The 23,559-nt window shown below is 42.6% G+C and overlaps 1 protein-coding gene across 1 annotated transcript; it reads right to left on the bottom strand.

The window, feature by feature from the left end:
• Positions 1-1,674: 1,674 nt before the first annotated feature.
• On the bottom strand, positions 1,675-22,243 carry LOC140238488 (uncharacterized). Its single transcript, XM_072318392.1, has 11 exons — positions 22,097-22,243; positions 21,041-21,164; positions 19,952-20,134; positions 19,192-19,362; positions 18,244-18,388; positions 17,801-17,900; positions 16,551-16,802; positions 15,221-15,438; positions 14,323-14,565; positions 13,497-13,619; positions 1,675-4,437 (listed from the first exon to the last, which is right to left on the bottom strand). The coding sequence occupies exons 1-11, from the start codon at positions 22,234-22,236 to the stop codon at positions 4,349-4,351; spliced, it is 1,788 nt and encodes a 595-aa protein (XP_072174493.1). The 5' UTR covers positions 22,237-22,243; the 3' UTR covers positions 1,675-4,348.
• Positions 22,244-23,559: the final 1,316 nt, after the last annotated feature.

Raw genomic sequence — 23,559 nt, 5'->3', positions numbered from 1 at the left:
AAAATATAAATGGTTCACATTTACAATTCATTTTGTTTTAAAAATTTTCTTATTTATTTTCGTTTTTGACAAACTCGCATACCAACGGCTGATATACTGTATAGTAAAGTGAATGTTTCATCTTCCAAACAGCATCCAATGGGATGGAAAACTCCAACTGAAAGGTGGACACCGTGACCATACTCGCTAAAGAAAACGCGTAATAGGGGTCGTTTTTTCTCACGGATTAGATGGAAAGTGTGATGTACGAGTGTATATAATCAAAGGGTATCAAAAAGGCCGAAATTTGGGAAAATGGTATATTGTTCAATCATGATGAAGTACTTCTTTAGGGTGCAGGAAACATTTAAGGAATACTTGTTTTTAAGGCCCGAAAAAATCATATGATCATTACTCGTTTAGGGGCCATTTTGAAAGTCCATGTATGAGCATGGTGTCCACCTTTTAATTGTCGCTACCCCTCCCGGGACAGTATCAAAGGACCGTTTTGTTAATTAACGCAATCCCCCCTTCCTTTAAAAATCCTGGCTTCAGGCCTGCTAACGCGGGTATACAATAGAAAAAATAAAAGTTAAAACAACACCAGGAAAATCACTATTCTCAATTTTGCGGCGCGCTACGCGCGCAGAGTCTCGAACACAATTAAACTTTGCAACTTCCTGGCAAAATGAGTTTTTACTATTTCCTAGATGAAATACCGTAACGCGATTGCATGCAACAGACAAAAATACAAATTTCCTCGAGACTTTAAAACGTCATTAAAACAGTCAAAATTCACAATTTGCGGCGCGCTTCGCGCGCAAAGTCTTATACAACTTTTGTAGTTCGGTCGTCCAAAGAATATATATATATACATTATATATATATATATATATATATATATGTGTGTGTGTGTGTGTGTGTGTCATCATTGGTATTGGTACCGAAGGTCCGTTTTTTAGTGACCGCACCCCCCCCCCCCTTGAAAAATCCTGGCTACGGGCCTGCATGTACTCATTTGTTCATACTAAATCTTACAAATGACATTGCAGTTTCTGCGAGAAGAGGAAGTGAACCCGTTGCATTGAAGTCAGGGATGCCAAAGTCAGAGATTAGCTATCGTGACATTTTGCGGTGTGTTTGGTGTGGAGCGATGGCGACCAAGCTGTGAGAGGATGCTGTCCTACTTCCAGCGGTGAGGAGTTTTAGCATTTTTTTAAAAAAGAATATATGTCCAAATTCTGCAATCTGGTGCATGCTACCTATAATATTTTCATTGTTCTGACAAAAATAAAAAAAAAAAATCTTAAAAAGTGGTGTTTGGATTCCATGTTTGTTGTTTTTGTCTTTTGTTTTACATACACAATGTCATCACAAATGTCACTGAAGTCTTGAACAGTGTGAAAATCAAGCTTGCATTATGACACACCTTTGAAGTGCTGTTTCAGTTCATATCAACTACTCATTTTTAAAGATCATCTCTTCCAAATTTTCATCTATCGTCTATCTCGACATTTCATCAAATTTATTCATGTGATTGTTGTTACATAACTTTTATGTAATCATCTCTCTCACTTTTCTTTGCATGTGGTAGAATTTATCATTGTAAAATACCAATGAACAGTCGGCAAACATACACACAGACCTGAAAGACAACACACAGGATGATTTCTGAGGAAGAAGAGAACAGCAACATGATGAGCACATACATTTTTATTTCCTACAGAGCAAGCATTACAATGTACTTTGACAGTCACGTGCACAGTGACCCTCAGAGAACAGTGTACAGGTGGTGTCTAGTCAAAGCGAAACCATGAAACAAAATTTCATCTATATTGCTTTCAGATGTCTGAGTCTAATCATAGTTTCCCCCTCCCCAAATAAGGAACTTTAAATTTGAGACACGGACGTTAAGACGACTGCGTTGGCTTCAGATTACACATAGTAAAATTGTGCCCAAAATGATCATTGCCTTGAGTAGCTCTCTACGTCGTGAATTGAGCGGACGCAAAAGTAGCCCAAAACACGTGAAAATTCAAGACAATGACAGATTGATTTTGATAGCGATTTTGTTTATTTAGTCCTCCTTTTTTTTGTTCTTCCTCTGAACATCTGCGTCGCAAAAAACTAAAGCTCCCTAATAACAGAAGAGGAGGAAGAGAAATGTTATCCGAAATTCTTCAATCTCTCAACTTTCCATGTCTTGGAATTGATCTTAATTACTATAGACAAACCACATATCAGTTACTGTAATCATAATTATGAAAATGATATTGAATCTTATCAGAACAATCTCATACTATTCCTTTTTTTCATAAGTATACTGTACTTCTCTAATCTGTCATCCAGATTTACTCATCCATAAAGAATATTTACGTCGAAGTTAGCACACAACATGATCACACCTCAAGTGCAGCAGACGTCTTCCTTGTGATGGATGATACACAACAGATCACCTGCCAACCACTTGCTGGCCTTACAAATAAGAGGGTTGGCAGCACCATACATATATGCATATCAAGTAACCAACTGAATTCAGTCCATACAAATTCAGTCAAATGCCCAGTATTCTTATAAAAGGTTGTCCACTCCATTTAGACAAAAACATTTATACCATTTTTCTCTAAGCGTTGCTTTGCGGGAGTCTTGTGGGTTTAATGACCGATGGTCTAGATCTACACATATTCACCTCAAGGTCACTTGCCGCGAAACACACTTGAATATCGAATACATGATTACATGTATGTGGATGAAACTTCAGAGCTTCAGAGAAAATGAACTGCCATCATGGCACCATGGCTTCCAGTACTAGTATTGAGCAGGCACACATGGAAATTAGGCCAATTCCATGCTTGCCTTATGGTTCTGGTGTAAACTACCTTTGTGAATTCGTTGCAATGGGTCTCCATTTGTCTTGTCAATAATGAAAAAAAAATAACATACACAGACATAAAAATCAAGTTCATTAGACCATACTTTTTCATTACAATTCCAAATCTGACAATCAATTCTACACAAGTAACATTCAAAGTTTACACAAAGCAGCACAAATATGTGGCATGGTAGACATGATATTGTTTGAACTGGCAAAAAAGTAATGATGATTCACAAAGTTTGATTCTTAATCAAATGGTAACATGTGACCATATAAGTTTCTTCCTCTCTGTTATCTGTATGATTCCTAGAGGTGACATATTCATTTGCATATAAAATACATGGAGATCATTTGTTGCTACATCACACAAATTCTTCAGAAATTCTTGGAAATTCTTGGTGGTTGAAGGAGGCACAAAGTTTGACCACTCTGGTAAAGCTTATTTCAAATAATGCACACTACGTCAGACAAAGTCTGGACCATTCGATTCAAGGTATTGCCGGATATGCCCCTAAAGTATCTCACTTTTATTCAGCCTACTCACTTTGACAAGTCAAATCTGTTTATCTTTGATGCTCTCCACTTGCCTGGTGAAGTTCTGTGAAATCTTCAACCTCACCTTTGACCTCTGACATTAAACCCGTTGAGGACGAGTTCCGAGTATACTCGGGCAAGTGTCTATGAGAAAATGCATGTTGTAGCAAAATCAGCTCATTCTCAATGGGTAAAGTGACATTTCTGCACCTGCTAGGTAAAGTTTCATCAAGTGCTTCAACCTCACCTTTGACCTCTGACATTAAGTCACAGGTCAATTAATGTCACTTAAATCTTAAGTGGCATTTCTGCACTGACAGATACTTTCCTGTCAAGGTCTGCCATCTCAGTTTTCATCCTGAAATTAAAGTCTAGGCATTTCTGCACTTAGACAGGTCAAGTTTTGTCAAATTCTTCACTTTGACCTTTTATCTTTGACCTTGAAGACAGCAGGAAATTTTATTTTAAGATAATATCCTGTGACCATCTCACAGTAGTCAGTTTCATCAATCTTAAGACATCACACTCCTTATTTGGTTTAATGATACCTTGCTACACATCTTTCCAACTGAAAAACTTGACCTCTCTTCAAAATGCTCTTTGCATACAGTACTTCAGTCTTTCTGATCATCTTTTTTTTAATGAGAAAATCAACCCTGTCAAACAACTGACACTTCAGTCACATGAGAGAAGATGTCTTTTGTCAGACATTAACAGGAGCTTATTTCAGACAGTTTATAGGCATCCAGACATCTTCCTACTTCAGTCACCTGTGTTTCACTGCCATCATTACAAAATAACTTTTTTTCATGCTGGTAGATGCCTCCTTTAAGCATCATTCTTTCACACAACCAACATAAGACTGTACAACTGTCTTTGACAGGTTTGTATTCTCCTTAAATGGATGCATAGCGCTATGTTCACCGAGTTATTTTTAGAGCATCACATGTTTAGTGAAGGTCACCTGCCATACACCAGGTAGATCACTACAGCAAAATTGATTCCAAGACTGAAACCAAGGAGGCACGGCAGCAGGAAAGATGTCCAACCTATGAGGGGTGAGGGGGGAGAAGAGATGGGTGGGAAAAAAATGAGATAAACGAAGAAAATACATTATTATCACAAATCTGTAACGAAACTCGGAACATCCTCAAATTGGCAACACACACAAAGAACACACATAGCCACAATGCACTGACAGGTATGCCTCATTACTGGTACTTCATTGATTCAGCCAAGTCTCGTCAGCCTTCTAAAACAAGCCAGAAATATTGGGAGATTGGCCATATGTTGCCTGCTTGACCTTGACCTTCTAGTCTTTTAACTCTTCATGTGCCATGGTGTAAACCCCCTGCATGCCACATTATTCTGAGACACCAACATAGTCATGCTTTGGGAAAACATTCTGCTTTTCAAATCTATAAAATCTAACTTTCATAGATTTGTGTAACTATGGACATGTGATGAGCGAAAGTGTAGAGAAACTGCAAAGCTTTGCTTAGATCTAAATTGCGTGACAAATCTACAACTGTTTTTTTTTTTCATATGAACAGTAGATACATCATTGTAGAGCCATGACCGTTGCACACAAAACAGTGACAGAAATTTACTCGCAAATCAGGTAGGGAATAATTTACAGCAATAAATCAATGTACCCACCTATTTTGCTAGTCACTGACTACGCACGCCAAACGAGCAAGTTTTAACACAGAACCAAGTAGAGTGCACACCCCATCCCCCTGACTCCCCACCCTGACTCCCCCACTTGCGCCATCCGCGGGCGCCCTCTTCCTCTTTCTTTGCTCGCAGCCTAGACGTAGCAGCTAAGTTCTTTGGACGGGGAATTCATCCCCTTCCATCGTAACTTCAGAGTATCTCTATCATCTTTTTCTCTAGTGTTACAAACTTCATGGTGTTCTATATAATTTTGTAACCTTTTTTGATCTGAGAACCTAAATATTTCGAGGGATTTAGACGATTTATTGTACTATCGTAACCTCCTCGTTCAGTACCGACACGGTATAGTCCCGCGTACGTGTTTCACTGTGGGACTTTTGCATATCTAGCGCCATGCATGCGCCGGCTCCTGATCCTTTCTGCGTGACTGCAGACGTTCGTGTCGGGACGTGAGTGCATATCCTGTGGCCTAGCTAGCATCAGGGTAAGTCCTATAAGTTCTTATATCCTTGTTTCAAGATTACTTGACTTTAGATAAGAACAGTATATAAACCCAACCGCCTTTTTCAAGGCGTATGTTTCTAGGTCACAAATATTGGAAACATCATGAGCTCCTCTACGGAGACAGTTTCTTATGGTTCGGGTCGTCCATGGCGCCCATCGGCCGGGCCTTCGCCCGAGTCGGCTTCCCCAAGCCCTGTGGCTGTTCCGCCAGCCAACGACCAGGGTGCCCAGGCCATCCCAGGCAGGTTTCGCCCCGTCAATGGCTCCGGCCAGGGCGAGGGGTTCTGTCCCCCGCCCCCCTGGTTTGCGCAGCTGATCTTTCCTCCCAGCCAGCGGTGGTTTCTGCGTCACCTCTTGGGGAGCAAGCTCGGCGTGCAGCGCCGGGGGCTGGGCAATCTTTTGTGGTTGCCACGGACCGACGCGTGGCTCAGGACCCTGGGGAATTGTCCCCCCTCCCGCTTCTGACCCACAACCTCGACCCGCTACCAGCCCTGCCTTCCTCCCGCGGCTTAAAGCGGGTAGCAGATGCCTATCCTTCCTACGAGAGGATAAGAAAGCTAAGAAAAGGAAAAAGGACAAAAAGTCCAGCAAAGATCGCCCGACAGCTGTCCCTTCGGAAGGCAAACTTATGGGCATGCTTCAGGCATTTGCCGCCCACCAGGGCTGGTCTTTAACGACACCCACTGGGGCGAACGGCAACCCGCCTAGTACGGAAAGCCCTGCCACTGGGCCCACGGCTATCATATCGCCGCCAGCACCACCGCACAGGCCATCTCATCCTCCGGCGGCGCAGGGTGCGCCCCCCGGGAGGAGACGTACCGGGCTAGTACCACTCCCTTGTATGTGGACCCGCCTTTTGAGGTCATGGCCTTTCCCGACCGAGCATGGGACGACACTGATTTGGTGTCCTGCCTTTCAAGCAGCTCGAGGGCCCCATCTCCCAAACCCACGGAGGCCCAGGACCCCCCTACTCTTCAGCGGATGGGCACTGAAGCCCATACCTTGCTGCACAAATACCTGCCCGATACTTACAAACAGGCAGAGCAGGAGGAATCGCGGGCTTCACTGCTCTTTAGGCAACAAGCCCCGCCCACAGGCATTCCCCTGACTGCCGATTTCAAAGGAGAGTTTGACCGCATTGCCGGGCAACCCCCACAAAAATCCGGCACAGCCCTGGGCAAGGCCTTCACCTTCCAGGAGGAGGATTTTCAATCTTTCTTCTTAGCGGAGAAACTTTCCCCTGACACGCTAGCGGTAGGGGAATGTGTAGCCTCCCGCAACCCCTTGCGCTCCCGCTCATTCAGGGAGGAGGATGCCCGCTCGGCAGCCATGTCCACCATGGTACACTCGGGCATGCAGCTTTCGGCCTATATGGGTGCACTCATTGGGCTCAATGCCCGTGCACAGGAACTTGGGGTATCCAAAGGGGACAGAGCAGTCATAGATGACTCCTCTCCCTCACAGGACTGCAACGGTCCCAGTTATCTCAGGCCGCAGTATATACTACCCATCACCGCCGCGAGATGACTCTGCACAGTTTGGGTGTAAAGCAGGGGGATGTCCCCACCCTCACCCAGGGCCTCTCTTGCCGTGGCCCCCTTCTCTTTGCCGGACAATTTGCTCAGGTAATCGAGAGGGAGGTAGCCAGCCGCAAACAAGCAGCTGAGATAGCACAACAGTTAAAGTAGCCCAGACAGGGGCATACCCCCCGACCTCGGAAGGAGACCTTTCGTCCCCCGACTGCGGGAGGGCATACCGCGCAATCCCAGCGCCTTGTCACGGTGACGGTACCGGCACCCAGCTCCGCCCAATCAGCCCGACAAGATCGGTCACGTGGCGGACGAGCTGCTGGTGACAAACGGCGGGGTGATACCCGCAAGTCCGCCAAGACGCCGTTTTTGACGGGTTTCCCAGAGCGCTTGTCCCCCCCTGTGGGGGTAGGCATCTTCATTTCTTCCTATCAGCATGGAGAACCCTCACATCAGACGCCTACGTTCTCTCCATCGTGCGCGACAGCTTCTCCATTGCTCTAACCGGCCCGCTCCCGGGCGGAGCTATCAGAAGATGCACCCTACCTACAGGGGCCCCTACCCGCCAGCTGCTTGCGACAGAGATCACAGCCCTGCTGGTAAAAGGGGCCATAGAAAGGGTGAGAGATCATACCCATCTCTGCCTCTCCCCTGTATTCATAATTCCCAAGCGCTCGGGAAATTTCAGAATGATCCTCAATTTAAAGAGGATAAATACCTTCATTCCATCGGCATCCTTCCGCATGGAAACATTATCCATGATCCTTCCCCTTCTCAGACCCAACGATCTTGCGGTCTCATTGGATCAGAGAGATGCCTACCTCCATGTTCCCATTCATCCCAACTCTCGGGACCTCCTGGGATTTTCGGTAAACGGCAAGACTTACCGTTATCGGGCCCTGCCCTTCGGCCTGAAACCAGCCCCACGGGTGTTCACACGACTAGTGTCGGAGGTAGCAGCATACCTGAGAGGACGCAGGCTCCGCCTATTTTGCTACCTGGACGATTGGCTCCTCGTAGCAAACTCAGAGCATCTCCTTGCAGCCCAGGTCCTAATCCTGGTCCAGACTGTGCAGGCGCTGGGCTTCATAATAAACTGGGACAAGACAGAACTATCTCCGACTCATACCCCCACTTTTCTGGGAGCGGAGATAGACAAGCGAAACCAGCTCGCCCGTCCCAGCCCAGACAGGATTCAGAAAATCCGCCGGGCAGCAGCAACTTTGCGGAGGACTCGCAGGACCTCAGCCAGTAAGTTCCTCCAATTTGTGGGATACCTGGCCAGCCTGGTAGATGTCCTACCAGACTGCAGGCTGTTCATGAGGCCCTTTCAACACCACCTGCTGCGGCATTATCGTCCAAGCAGGGACCCTCTATCCAGCCAAATCCCAATTCCAGCGGGCATAAGGCTACTTTTAGCCAGATGGACGGACTTCAGCTTTCTCAGCCAGGGAAAACCCCTGCGGGTACCACAGCCGTCTGTCACTGTCACCACGGATGCATCCCTGCAGGGCTGGGGGGGGGGGGCACTGTCAGGGCAACATGGTAGCCGGGAGGTGGTCTCACAGAGCTGCTATAAGACACATCAATGTCCTGGAGTTTCAAGCAGTGCAGCTTTCATTACAGCAGTTCCTCCCCCTATTAAGGGGACGCACTGTACTGATACGCACAGACAATGTTACGGTAGCTGCATACATAAATAGGGAGGTACCCGCTCAATGAACCTCAGCAGTTTAGCGGCACAGTTTTGGAGATGGTGTCGCCACAGGGACATCACGCCGGTCGCCTCCTATCTCCCAGGACAGGACAACCTGATTGCAGATTTCCTTTCCCGGGGACGCTGTTTACCCTCCGAGTGGATGCTCCACCCAGAGGTCATGTCCCTCATCCAGAGGACGATGGGCCCTCTTCGAGTGGACTTATTTGCCTCGGTCCTCAACCATCAGCTCCCTCTTTATTGCTCCCAGGTACAGGACCCCGGAGCATGGGCCCTGGATGCCTTCTCTATCAGCTGGAGGGGAATCCAAGCTTATGCCTTTCCTCCGATAGCCCTAATTCCTCGCGTCCTACGGAAAATCAGGGAGGACAGAGCAGTGGTACTCCTGGTGGCCCCTTGTTGGCCCAGGAAACCATGGTTCCTGGAACTATTCGATCTCCTTGCAAGTCGTCCGACGAGTCTCCCCCTGCGACCAGATCTAGTGGTTCAACCGATCTTGGGAATCCTACATCAACGTACAGCCTCACTTCGTCTAACGGCTTGGCCGCTATCGGGGAATCGGCCAGACAATCGGGCCTTTCAGACCGGGCAGCAGAATTTGTCATGCACAGCCGCCGGGACTCCACTAGGGAGATCTACAATTCACGCCTTGCTGCCTTCTCGGAGTGGTGCGAGTCTAGGGGTGTAGAAACCCGTACAGCCCCTTTAGGATGCGTGGCTGACTTCCTTATCTCTCTCTTTGACAAGAAAAGGGCTCTCTCTACCATTAGGGGCTATTGTTCAGCCATCGCAGCAATACACTCGGGTTTTCCAGACGGGTCAAGAATTTCCTCTTCCCCATATCTTACTAAGTTGCTCCGCTCCTTTTTCTTGAAACGAACCCCCATGACCAAGTTGGTCCCCGCCTGGAGCTTGCCCCGCGTCTTAGATGCATTGGCCAGACCACCCTTCGAACCCATGGCCACATCTTCCTTACACCACCTTCGTATGAAGACAGCCTTTTTGTTAGCAACAGCTTCAGGCCAGAGGCGCAGCGCGCTTCATGCCCTCTGTCTTACCCCAGGTCATATCAGGTGGGAGAGGTGTGGGGTACGCCTCATCCCCAGGGCTACCTACATAGCTAAAAATCAAACGGCCTCCTCAGGTCCAGTGGAGATTTTTATTAGCCCACTCTCGGAACTGTCCTCTATCGCAGAAGACAAGGTTTGGTGTCTGGTCAGAGCCTTGAAATGGTACCTCGATAGGACCAAGAGTTTACGCAAGGACGACCAGTTATTCATTATTACACGCGAGCCCTACACACCAGCATCGCGAGATTCCATTTCCCGTTGGATTGTGGAAGCCATCCAGGCCGCTGGTACAGAAGCCTTACTACCAGGAGCTACCCCCCGGGCCCATGATACACGTGGCATTAGCACTTCCTGGGCACTTTTTCAAGGGGTGCCTCTAGGGGAGATCCAGAAAGCATACTGGCACTCTTCCAACTCGTTTATCTCCCACTACCTGCGGGACATCCCAGCCGGGGAGGAATCCTTTGCCTCTGCAGTGCTGACCGCCGCAGGAAGTGTTGCCTGACTCCTGGTGGACCCTTCCTCCCAGAGGGACATGCCCCCCAGACGTTATCAGTGTAAGTCTAGCAAAATAGGTGGGTACATTGATTTATTGCTGTAAATTATGAAAATCCAGGACTGATTTTCTTATTTACGAGATAAATCTATGGACCCACCTATGACCCACCCACCATCCCCGCTCCTCGACATGTCCCACTGCTTGGGACTCCCAAGGGCTGCGGCAGTGTTCGAGGAAGAGGGTGCCCGCGGACGGCGCAAGTGGGGGAGTCAGGGTGGGGAGTCAGGGGGGTGGGGTGTGCACTCTACTTAGTTCTGTGTTAAAACTTGCTCGTTTGGCGTGCGTAGTCAGTGACTAGCAAAATAGGTGGGTACATAGATTTATCTCGTAAATAAGAAAATCAGTCCTGGATTTTCATAACCCTCTTTATTAATCACCACATCAAAAATGCAAGCTACATGTGACAGGAATGTAATCACCAGAAATGCTTTCATTGTACAGTGGCATTTGGTAATTTATCAATCAGTTTGGGTGGGTTTGTGGGTTTGTGCGTTTGAGGAGAATATGCGAACTTGGCACGCTGTCGACTGAGTCGGGCGTGCAAATGTGGCACATAAAGAGTTAAGAGAGCACTGAATATCCAAACCCAGTCAAAGTGGTGTGATATGATTCCCATCTTGGTACGAATATTACCACATGAAACATAAGTTTGTGTGCCACTTTGTATCCACCAGTATTTACTACAGCCAACTTGAACTTGGAGTGACATTGCACTGTGAAATCCTATAGCAAAATTGACAAGGCATACCACGCCATGCCACCGAAGTATTAATCAAGCATGTATTAAAATCCTATATAGTGTTGGTAAGGCACATTCACGAAAGACCACTGTTTGCTTTTTATGTTTAACTGTGTCATCTCCCATTAGTTTCTTGCTTGTGTGGACACACAAAATCAAAAAGAAGCTATGAAAACTGGTCAAGTGCCACATGTTGAGGCAATAATATTTAATAGTGTCAATGCACACAAATCCATACAAGACAGGTACAAATAATTTCAAATCTTAAAAATGGCACACACTAATGATCATTGACAAGTACTGTCACTGCTTTCAGTCTTTCCACTTTCAGAGATTTTTTTATTTCATTTTATTTCCACATTAAAAACAACAATCATTACATTTCAAGTCATAGTATAAACATATTCATTGTGGGGGACCAATTAAAGCCTTTCAGGCTTGTTGGGAATAGGCCCCAAAGTAAATACAAGACTTTCTCAACTTGCAATATATAGGAACAAAATATATAGAACACAAATGGTACACAATCAAAGCAGGCTGAAGAAGGAAAAAAGAAAAGAGTAACATACTGGCAGAATAAACAAAACTATGTTGCTATTAAATATGGAAAGTGCGTGTAAAATTGTTTCTGAACTGCTGTAATGATTTGCAGTTTTTCAATCCTTTGGTAAAGTTTTTCACAGTATTTCCTCAGTCACCATTAAACATTCTGTGTGATACTTTTTGTCACACATGACCTGAGCCATGATTAAAATTCTGTGGTCTTTCAGCACAAGTTATACAACAAAGATGTACAGGAGGGTTTCCACTCAACAGTAGAAGGGGCCTACATTTCTTGGTGTCGAATCAGTTGTACATCCCCAAATCAATAATCTTATAAAAACTTTTGGTCTGTATTGATCGGAGAATTGCAATTGATCACAAGTTATGATCAATTGGAGCTTTCAAGGAGTTTGAAATCGTTTTCTATCACAAAGATGGGGCCCAGTGATGCCAATCCTATCAGATAAACAGTTGTGCAGTACTCTGAGAGCTGAAAAGGTGATATTTTTTCCCTATGGAAAAATCAGTATTTGTACCTTTCCTGCAATAGACATGTGTATTGATACAATTTGGAAAAACAGTATTTTTCATGAAGCCTTAGTATTTTTGGCCAAAATAAAACAACGACAACAACAACAAAAAAACTAGATATATTGTTACGGGGCCTGATATGCCTCCGCCATAATGCATGGTTCTCCTAATAGGTCTATAGTACAATGTCTTGACAATGTGTGATGACAGTTTCACACAAATGGCAAAATATTAAAATGACAGGTTTGCCACAAATGTGCTGAATGTTCACTTTCCTAGAACTAGGTTTAATTGGATGAATGATTAAAATGTCAGAGTGCAGGTATTTGGGGAACAGATGATTTTTACTTGACTTTTGACCCTTTTATAAGTTTATGCATTGAGTAATTTTCAAGGTATTGAGAAAAAGTATGATTTCAGTATCAAATGGGAAAATAGCATTATCTAAACCTGGCCTTTGACCTTTGACCTCACAGTTCCAAAGAGAATCACTGTTAGGTTGAACATGCATAAATATGTAAGTTTCATGATGATACCTTGAGTTACTTTTGAGATATGGAGGAAAAGGTGCAATTCAGCACTTTCACTTGACCTTTGAATCTTTGACCTTTTGGCAAGAAACTTCCCACAGAATATATATTGGGTAATACATGCATACATCAAGTTAAAACAAAAATAAAAACCTTCAGGCATATTGCATTTTAAGGAAAGTAGTGATATTTTGAGGAGTTGACCTTGACCTTTGACCCCTGACCTTTGACCCATGACCCAACTTCCCTAGATAATCACTGCCCATCAGTACAAGCATATATACTAAGTTCCATGAAGATACCTTGAACCATTTGCGAGATATGGAGAAAAACATGAAATTTCAATTTTTTTCCACAAAATAACCTGTGACCTTTGACCTTTGACCCTGTGACCCTAAAATCCACACAAAGTATTATCCCCCAAGGATATACCCTCATACCAAGTTTGATGTAAAACCACCACACGGTTCTTGAGATATCGACAAAAACAAAACGGGACGGACGGACGGGCGGACGGACGGACGGACGGACGACCCAAAAAAACATAATGCCTCCGGCCACTTCATTGCGGAGGCATAAAAACAGTTGGCATCTCTGATACACACGTATTGCAAATATCAAAGAAAGCTCACCAAGGAAGGATGACTGGCAAATTTCCATGAGGTCTGCGGGAACAAAGACTACCAGACTGGTATGTTTTTGATCTTACCTTGCACAGGAGTCTTGTGCACCTTGACGGGTGATTGAAGTGAGTTTTCCTGTTTGCAGGCGCTCATTCCGAGCGGAAGAGAACTGTCGGAACTATCGTCTCCAAACGTCTGGATGCTGCTCCCTGTAGCAAGAAAGGAAAAACTCGTATAAATACCTACAGTGACATTTAATTGATTTAATGATGTAAAAAATTAAAGCTCATATGAACACAAAAATGTTGATCACTCATTCGATATTGCAAACAGATCTTTACATGATCTCAATATGTCTACAGTACATATTGCTAATGTGAGCAACAATTTCATATGATTGGCAAATAATATCTAGTAGACTTATACTAATTTTCATTACAATGCTATGAGCCACTTTCAAAATATGGAAAACAGGTGAAATTTTAGCATATTTACTTGACCTTTGTTTCCCATGGCCCAAAACCTATCCCTAAATAATTCCTGTGTGGTCATGCATGTACAAAATTGCATATACCAAGTTTAATTACACTAAGTGTATACTTACAATTCATTCCAGGATATGGAGAAAACAGTACAATTTTTGCATTAATTGGTGTAATTTTACCAACTGAACTTCACCTTTGTATCTTGACCTTTGACCTCTGACCCAAAACTTCCAAAGAGAATCCATGTCGGATTGTATGTATTAACTTTCATGAACATTCCGTTATTGTAGAGATGGAAGTGGAAATACTGAAATTTAAGCCTTTGACCTCGACTTTTGATCTTTGACCTTGAGCGAGTGTGCCCAAATGTTGATAGGCACTGTGAAAGCCAACTTTGTTATTGATCTCAGAACCCTGTCACACTCACCTCTTCCGCTCTCTGCTTGGGGCTCCCTTGAAGATAGAGTCTGGCCTTCTTGTGGCTTCAGTAACGTCATAAAGGCACCGCTGAAAGAGGATGCAAACGACGACTGCGATGCAGTTCGCTTCAGACTGGAGGGGTTAAAGGTCGCTGGTGATATGACCGGTCGGAACTGCCGAGAGGAGGGGCGCTCTTCAAAGAGAGGCGTGGTCGGCCGACTGGTTGGCGGGGTGTGAGCTGTCCATACATCTGCAAGGATAGAAGTCAAGCTACATTCAGACATGATACCTCTCTACATTGATTTAATTAATTAGGTCTAGGCATGAAAGATAATGAAGTATAATTTTCCCACTGGCAGATATATATATTTTGCAAATGGCTACATAGTATTATATTATTTGATTCATTTTTTCCTCGTGTATGTAATGATAGCACTAGGAATCACGTTCTGACATTACATACCAATATGCTGTTTATTTTTTATAATTTGTGACATGAAGAAAGAGCTTCAAAATCTTGTAAATGCTCAATCACATAAAATTGAAGATGATGGGCTACACTCATTTACATAACAAAAAAAAAAAAAAGAAGAAGAACACAGCAGCCACCTGAACTACAGAATCAATACCTATATCATCAATTACGAACAATCAGATGTTTGCTTGTTTTTTTTTTCAGGACTAAATGACTCAAGACATCAAACCACAGTTGAAGAATCTCTTTCAAGTTATTATATACCCTGGACAAAATGATTGAGATAATTTTTCCCCCCAAATTTCATTTTTTTTTTTAACCGTCCTTGTCATTACAGTAGAACAGATAAGAAACCTGATGCAAGTCTATAAATTTGATTCACTTTGGGACGGTAATGATTACAGCAGCTAAATCTCTATCAGAATCCCACCTCTGTTCCTCGGCTTGGTCGTGGGCGGAGGTCCAAGGCTCAGTCCCCCAATGTCCTGGTCCAGGAAAATGTGTTTGATCTCTTGGTTCTCAGCCCGCAGGCTTTGCGTAGGCGATGCCGAGTCAATCTCGATGGGTGCAGACTCTTCTTGTGTTTCTACCGGCTCCTCTTTTATCTCCTTCCGTGGCTGGGGTGGGGGCTTTGTTAGGCTCTTGATCCTGAATACACCATTTATAGATATACGTCATGTCAATCACTTGTTTGTCTAATAAGATATGGAATACCTTATGTGGGAAAGATGATCATCTAAGAAAATTTGAGGAAAATGATCATCATAAAATACATTGAAAACAGAGCAATGTGCTGTTTTTATAACCTTTCCACAACAGTTAAACTGGACTATCTCCCATTTGGGAGTAGGGAGTACTGTAGTACATGGGGGAGTACAGCTGGCTACAAGGATTTTGTAAATTGATTTACAGATAACAACATATATTTGTATATGCATAAAGAATTTCCATGAACGCAGAAATGAAATTAATTTTCCACATTTCAATAAGTACTGTAAAACATGAAATATTCGTGGCACGAAATTTTCGCGAATTGGAGCCGACGGCATTTTGCGTGGCATGAAATTTTCACGAATTGCCACTGGTGATCAATGCATATAGTGTAGACAAGAAATTTCGCATGCATTTTAATTTTGCGAATCTTGGCGCTTGCAAAATTCGCGAAATTAAAATGCAAGTGAACATTCCTCGTTTTACAGTATAAATATGGTTGAAGTATAAGCAAATTTATTGTGTAATATTGCCTATAAACTATCTGCTTTGCTTGCAGATGTTAACTATTTTTCATTTGCAGAGTCATCCAAAAGACCATTTCATGGGAACAGGAAGCTTTGAAACAGCATTAAATCAATAGGTATTAGTACTATAATACTGCCTGTTCAAATGATATCAAACTTATTTCTCATGTAACCACATACACAAGTTACAAAAAGTCCCTCTTTCTTCACAGAGTTTTTTTTCCCCTAATATCAACCAATTGGTTGCCAATCAAAGGAGCTTAGAGTCTCAACAAAGTGATTTCAGCAGCCCCTTTAAGTCTTCAAAATGCACCTACACCTTCAAAATATATTTACAGGCAATCAGAGCCCCATTTCATAAAAGATGTTAGGATAGCAACTCTTGCTGGAATGGCAATTTCCAATACCAACTGCCAATCAGGAAGCTGGATTTTTGTTGTTACCAGAACAATTGCCATTTAAGCAAGAATTGATATCATATCAACTTTTTATGAAATGGGGCCCAGATCTGAAGGTACCTACCTGTTGGTGACAGCCAACCTGGCTTTTCTTTGCCTGTAGAGGGCAGCATGCCTGACAGAGCTCAGCAGCAGCATGACAGACAGGAAGATGGGCAAGGCCTTGGAAGGCATCCAGGCCAGGATGGACCCTAACATCAGATGGATGGCACTGGATGAGGTTGATGTTTGTAGAGGTGGGATGGAGGACAGCATTGGGCCGGTTCCCATGTAAACCATCCACAGCAGTGGACAGACACAGTCCCAGTGCGTCAGCCTGTGATACAGAAAGGATAATTGTGACTGTCATCCGCCAATAGACTGATTCACTAATGTACGCAGTATTCAAATTCATGAATGATTCTACCATGGGGTCTTAATAGCAGCAAGCTTTTCCATTAACCTGCTCCTGATGAATAAACTTCAATGCTTGGAATCTACTTATCAGTTGTTGCTATGTCGGGCAAGCCTCCAGCAAGCTTTCTGGTTATCAGGAACAAACTTCATGAAAAAAAAAAATGTATAAAATCTGGATGTGTCAGTAAACAAGTATATTCACTTCACACATTAAACTCTGAAAGGTTAAAAGAAATGGTAAAACTTTCTGCTATGTTTGACTTGCATTGCCAATTTGGCAAAACATGATGCTAGCCATAGGCTTAGGTTTTTTTGTTTGTTTTTTAATGATTTTATTTTCCTTTAACCTTAAAAGGGCGGGGAGGGGGGGTTGAATCAACCCTCCCCCGGCCACAGAACAGGCCCAAAAGCCCAGCCTGGTAAGGATTAAGCCAACAAACACAGACACACAAACACACACATGCAATGACAAAGGGTAAGAACAGAAACCATAACAGTGGAAAATTTTTGCACAATTCACGCGACCAAAAATTGGCGCGAATATAAAAGCACACCAACATATTTGCTTGTTATCTGCACCACTCATAATGTCTTAACTCAAAATTGAAATTCATGAAATTCATCTTACTCAGCAGAGCACAAGAAATTACACATGAGCAAAAAAAAAAAAAAATCTTATTTCACAATACTGCATTCTTGTGAAAAGGACACACACAGGCCTTTTTTTTAAAATGATATACATCTGCTCCTCAATTTGACAAAGTGTTTCATACCCATAAAATGCAAGGCCTCACAGAAATAGCCTTTTTTGGTCACTTTGTCTGTACTAGTTTCTTTCTCAAAGACATTTTATTCAAAATGTTATAGGTTGTAACCAAACAGACATACTGTACCATTATATATATTTGTCTCACTCACTTGTATTTCCCAGCCACCAGGGATGAAGAAATACAACACACCAGGCCAAAGAGGGCGACATTCAAGGAACTAGCTCCAAGTTTGGCAAATGGTGCAGACACTGCAGAAACAAACAACAGTTTCACATTACACAGTGAATGTATAATGCACTTATACACACATAGGAAATGCACAGAACATCTAGATGAACCTAGGAGCCAAGGTGAATGCATAGTATAAACATAGAAGAGGGGTGTGATATAAACAGAACATCAGAACTATATTTTCATTCTTTAGAGTACATTTTTCTTTTTCTACTTTTTTCCATCTTGGGTTTCTTTTCCACAATTTGCAAAAGATGATTAATTGAAATGTTAAACGCTGCAGCAGAAATATGTTCCCTACAGGCTACACACAAGTTTTCCTAAACATAACATACCACAAAAAGAAACATAGTAACTTACCACTGAAAAGACTTGAGCCTTTACTCCCTTCACCTGGTATGACATCTTTCACTTCATAGATGAATATCACAGTTGCAGTGGCCATTGACAGAATTCTCAGCCATAAGACATATTTTATGTGTGGATTGTTCATAGGCAGTTCTCCCTGGAAAATACACAGGGAAAAAAATAAAGGAACAAAATTATGTAAGCCACAGAACTTTGACAAACAATGCCTTTCTGAATGAGTTCAATGTGAAATATTAGATAAGGAGAAAAAATTACATGAGGAGAGCAGTTTGAATCTGATTGATGACAATCTGGATGCCATTTCAAGTCAATCATTTGCAATTTTAATTTTTGTATCCTTTTCGCTTCTTTGTGAGGCACCTACCAGATGACTGCTCATATGCATGTAACAGTTTGAGAAAATTGTCAAAAAAAAAAAAAAAGAAATATATACAAATTTGTTTCTCGATGCTGGGGAGACAAGACCTCGTATCTACAAAATGTCAAATGTTCAGAAGAGTCAAAAACATGGCAGCCAAAGCACTATATCAAATGGGATAGTCTTTCCTTTGACAAGCCATGGTGGCTTAATTTTTTTGGGGTAAGACAGCTAGGATTTGGACAGGAAATCACTTAACTGATTCTCTGATCATTAATGCAAAAAAAAGTCATTTTCACCAAAATTTAAGATACAAGGTCTTGTCACCCCAGCAACATATCCTTGGCATCGGATTCTACTCCCTGTGGCTCAAAGTGTATTTTTGTATATCAAAACAAATATCATATGCAATTCTCATTGCAGACTTGATCAGGAACAAAATCTCTGCTCAACAAGATGCTGATTCGATCCTGATCCAAGTTACATTGTTTGAATGTATACCATTCACGCTTGGGATGGGATTGGGTGATAAGCTGTAAAACATACATACCAAGATTTGTTCACACATACTGTACATGTACCTTCACATTTCTCATGACAGCCTGATCCAGCCTCTGCCCCAGCTGTTTTGTCATGATCTCTGCATCCTGCCTGTTGAGCTCATTTCTGACATCCCAGTCACAGGCTGGACAGAGTCTATATGCATCTTCCAAATAGTTTGCATACTCACTCACTTCAGCGTCAAATCTCTCCTGCCAACATAAAACATAAGATGATTTGAAATATCACAAAAACAGTTTGTACCAAGTACTGGTGAAGATACTGAAAATTATGTGAATCACAGATGAAGAAATGGGAGGGGGAAATGGTCATTTTGCCTCTGACAAAGGTTCTGCTAGGATCTAAAGCTCACGCCCCTCCACTGGTTTGATACTATTGGATAGGCAGTTTTCAGCAGCTTTTCTGCTTTATCTAGATGAAGAAATCATTGGCACAAAGACTCACATATATTCTGCTAGATAGTGAAGAAGGTCTTGATTGCAAAATCATTATTAATAGATAGCACAATTTAAAATTATCAGCCCTCTTTCCTGATTTCTGATAATATCTGTTTCATTTTGTCTGCTGCATAAAATGAGAAACTCGTATCTATTTCATAACTGTAATGTCATTAAACTCAGCTACAACATCTAAAAATGCTCCTACTAATATAACTGAACCAAAAATCAGAGCATTAGTTGTCAGGCCTGAAAGCTGGCACACTTTCCATGAAATGAACAAAATATCACAATCAAAGATTACTATAAAATCAAACATCCAGGAGTTTGACAAGATTCTCACCTCACTGGAGGGAACAAATGTAGCAAGCTGTTGAATTTTGAGTTCTTGATTGGTTTGGCATACACTGCAGAAGCGGCTTACAGTCTGTGCCGTCTCCTGCTCTCCAGCCTCTTGGGCCCTGGGCCTACCCACATTCAACTCCTCACAGAAGTGGGCTGGAATGGACTTGTTGTAGCCTCCATCCTGCATGGGGAGAGAACACAAACAAACCAGTCAACCAGAGAATATACATCATCAAATCAAACATCCATTCGGTATTTCAAGGCTTTACTTTATAAGACAATATGACATATAACCTTCCACATTTATATTTCTCTCATTTTTGTTGTTTGTGCCCAGATTCAATTCATTGAAAATATATTCTCATCAGGTTGTACTCAACATAATAGAAGATATGAACAGAAACTTATCGTCTCCAGGGAAAGTATTTCTTGCAGTTTAATGCATTACCTAGTGTCCTTCATACAATGTGTAAGTTCTGTGAGCTATGTGTCAAATGTATTACCTGGAGATCTGTCTATTGTTTTACTCTCTTTCTGTGTATGAGGGGAAAATGATTCATAAATACAAGTCTGTTCATATATATAGCTAAAAACAAATTTGCACTTTTTTGAATATTTTTAGTTTTGGGTGATAAGACACACTGGGATTGTCAAATAGAAATGAAGTACTGAAAGTTCAGATCATCACTCGTCAAAGGAATTTTATCAAGGGTGTACACAACATGGTTTTTAAAAGCAACATCAAAACTCAAACGCAGTTCGCAGGATACCTTCATGAAAACCTTGGTTGGTGTTGAATGAATGGAAATTTAAATAGTGTCCACGTGCAATGTCACACCAGCACTGTCTGTGGTGGATGAGTTGGCCCAGTTTTATTTAATGAAATGTTTTCCTTACAAACAAAATAACTTTGCAAAGAAGAAGATCCATCAAAAATATGTACATACAAAATTGTAAATTTCCATGACTTTTCATGATATATTTAGAATTGCAGCATTTTCCATGACTTTTCCTGGTCTGGAAAATCAAACAAAATTCCATGACTTTTCCAGGTTTTCAACGACCATGGGAACCCTGCTTTACACACCTCAGTGAAGCCATTGTACTGCTCACACTCCAGGCAGTCAAAGGAGTCCTTCTCTCTGACAGGTACCCAGAGAGCAGCTTGGCAGAACCAGCATTCTACTTTGGTCAGCACCCCTCTCTGTCGCCTGTAGCACACCCAATATGAAATGAATAAAACAAACATAATAATCATACAAAACAAACAAAAATTTGTAGACTAACATGTGTTGCTCTGTAAAAAAAAAAAAATAAATAAAAAAATAAATAAAGAAAAAAAATCAGGTAATTTCTAACTGGGGACTTCAAGTATGCCAAACAAAAGATAATATATGCACTGATATAGCAATGCACCTGGCTCATTGCATAACCCATTGAGAGTGCTTTTGTTCTTCTTTGGAAGCCCCTAGTAATATAATTACAGTCCTTTGAAGTATTAAAGATCCATCTATATCAGAGTATACAACTGTCAAAAATGCTTGAGGCTGTGTTTAAAAGCTTTGTTTATATACTCCATAGTACTCACTACACGGCGCGGTACACACTTCCACTGGAATTTATCCAATATACAAACTGTAACATGTTTTGAATACACTGATGTGAATACAGCAGCATACTCATGAACTACAGGTGTAGTAGTAGGCCTCCAGCAATCCTCATTACTGAGCTCACTCCCAAAATGTGCATTCTAAAGAAGAGATAGGATCTACAACAGCCCAAACGAAAATTGGACCACTTGCTATAAATTATTAGACCGGATATCTACTGGTATGTAGAAACCTATTTGTAAATATAGACTCTCCCCGACTGCTTTTGCACACGGTCAAACTTTGGCATCCTAGAGAGGTCGAACCCTGGTGTGCGTGCGGGTGCTGATATTTATGTGTAGAAAATAGTCATCATTCTATGAAAGACGGTGCAGGAATGACTCGATGAGCTGAGGAATGACAAACAAACAAAACAAAACAAACAAAAAAGAGTAGCAAGGGAGGGAGAAAGTAACAGTAAGTTTAGTCTGATACGTCACACAGAGCCTTATTAGAGTGTTAGTGTTAAAGCTATAAAGGGATCAGGAGTTCACCTTTTTCTCTGGTGGTTTCGAATCCACCATATCAGCACCACAGTCACAGACAAGGCGATGAATGCAAGAAATGGTAGTAATGCTGCAAGCCTTCCTTGGTCTTTGAAATAACCTAGAGTATCGGTAGCTTCGGCCGTCATAGCAGGCTCCATCTATCCGGGCGATGAGGCCTGTATTTAGTCAGCCTCTCCTCTGGGCTCTAGATTAGTTAGGGAGACGTTGTACGTGAGTCGAAACGTTCGAAGTGCCGCAGCCAGTCCCAATCAGTCACGTCGCGTCGGCCGTTGGCTGGGAACCCAAAACCGAACCGGGCTTTCCAGGCCTGGCTCCCCGACTGCTGAGGCGTCGGGACACCACCGCTCTGCCGGCTGCCTGGATCCTTGCTGAACGTTGATGGAGGAAGTTACCTTTACCTCACTTGACTAGCAGGTATAGTACCACCACACTACCAATAGAATTGCCATGAAAGTCCAGGAAGTATTCTGGAACTCACTATGGATACCAGTAAACTCGTGTAGCAGTGAAATTCTAGTCACAAAATCAGCAGAAAAAGTAACAGTAAGACGGGAAAAGCTTACTCGCTCGAGCTGGCTCATGCATTGTATTGCATTCATCTCATCTCATCACAACACACGTGTGTGTATATTGACGCGCGCGAGTGTGCTTTGATTATACGATTTATGGCCATCTTATGACAATGAAACCGCCAGCTCGTTACAAAGTTCGCGCACAATGTTAGATCCCTGCACAAAGTAGGTTCGGTGGGCGTTCGGTGGAGCCTTATCGGCTTGAAAAGATAAGCTCTCGGAGTGAAAGAAGCCCAATAACAAGGTAAAAATCGATTTTACTCGCCAGCGCGCGCGTTGTGTGAACCGAAGTGTCAGGTGATAATCCTCGGCCGCGACTCGCGTTAACTTGCAGGAGCAGCGATGTTTTGATGTGAACTCTGCTCTGGATGCTGGAGCTGGATGCATGGTAAAAAGAGTTATAGTTCAGCTTGATTTCTCGAATTTCTACAACTAGATTTTTTGGCAATGCAATTTATGTTGTTGTTTTTGCTTTAATAATTTGCTAATGTATGAACGTGATGAAAGCTAGGCATGAAGAAAGCCTTGAAGTTGTGAAATGAAGGTGAGCTAGAGTTGTCATTTGTGAATTGTGTTGACCCTCGGCCTCGCATCGTTCCTGGTAAATCTGGTATGACCATCCACATCTGGCAGTGGATGACTCGATCGTGATCGTGGGCTTGTGGTGGGAATGAATTTGCAGTTTGTCAGGTGGTCATGTTACACTATTTACTGTGTCAAACTATTTACTCATTGATGAATCCACCTTCCACATATTATTTTATTGATTTTCAACAGCAGCTGCCAAAGCTAATTAGCTTTAAAGTAGATAACTTCGGTGTTGTCTTAGTACTCTTACTTTTGTCTTTGCAGCTAGTACAGCATCAAGTGTTGGCA

The sequence above is a fragment of the Diadema setosum genome, chromosome 15 (assembly GCF_964275005.1).
Source record: "Diadema setosum chromosome 15, eeDiaSeto1, whole genome shotgun sequence".
Lineage (NCBI taxonomy): Eukaryota > Metazoa > Echinodermata > Echinoidea > Diadematoida > Diadematidae > Diadema > Diadema setosum.
Note: the sequence above shows the minus strand (reverse complement) of the source record. Positions and strands in the feature narration are given on the sequence as shown.

Coding starts and splice junctions, on each gene's coding strand:
- LOC140238488 (XM_072318392.1), bottom strand. CDS start 22,236: ATGACGGCCGAAGCTACCGATACTCTAGGTTATTTCAAAGACCAAGGA. Junction 18,389..19,191: donor CTGTCATGAGAAATGTGAAG/GTACATGTACAG, acceptor TGTATTTTCCAG/GGAGAACTGCCTATGAACAA. Junction 14,566..15,220: donor GACCAAGCCGAGGAACAGAG/GTGGGATTCTGA, acceptor CTATCCTTGCAG/ATGTATGGACAGCTCACACC.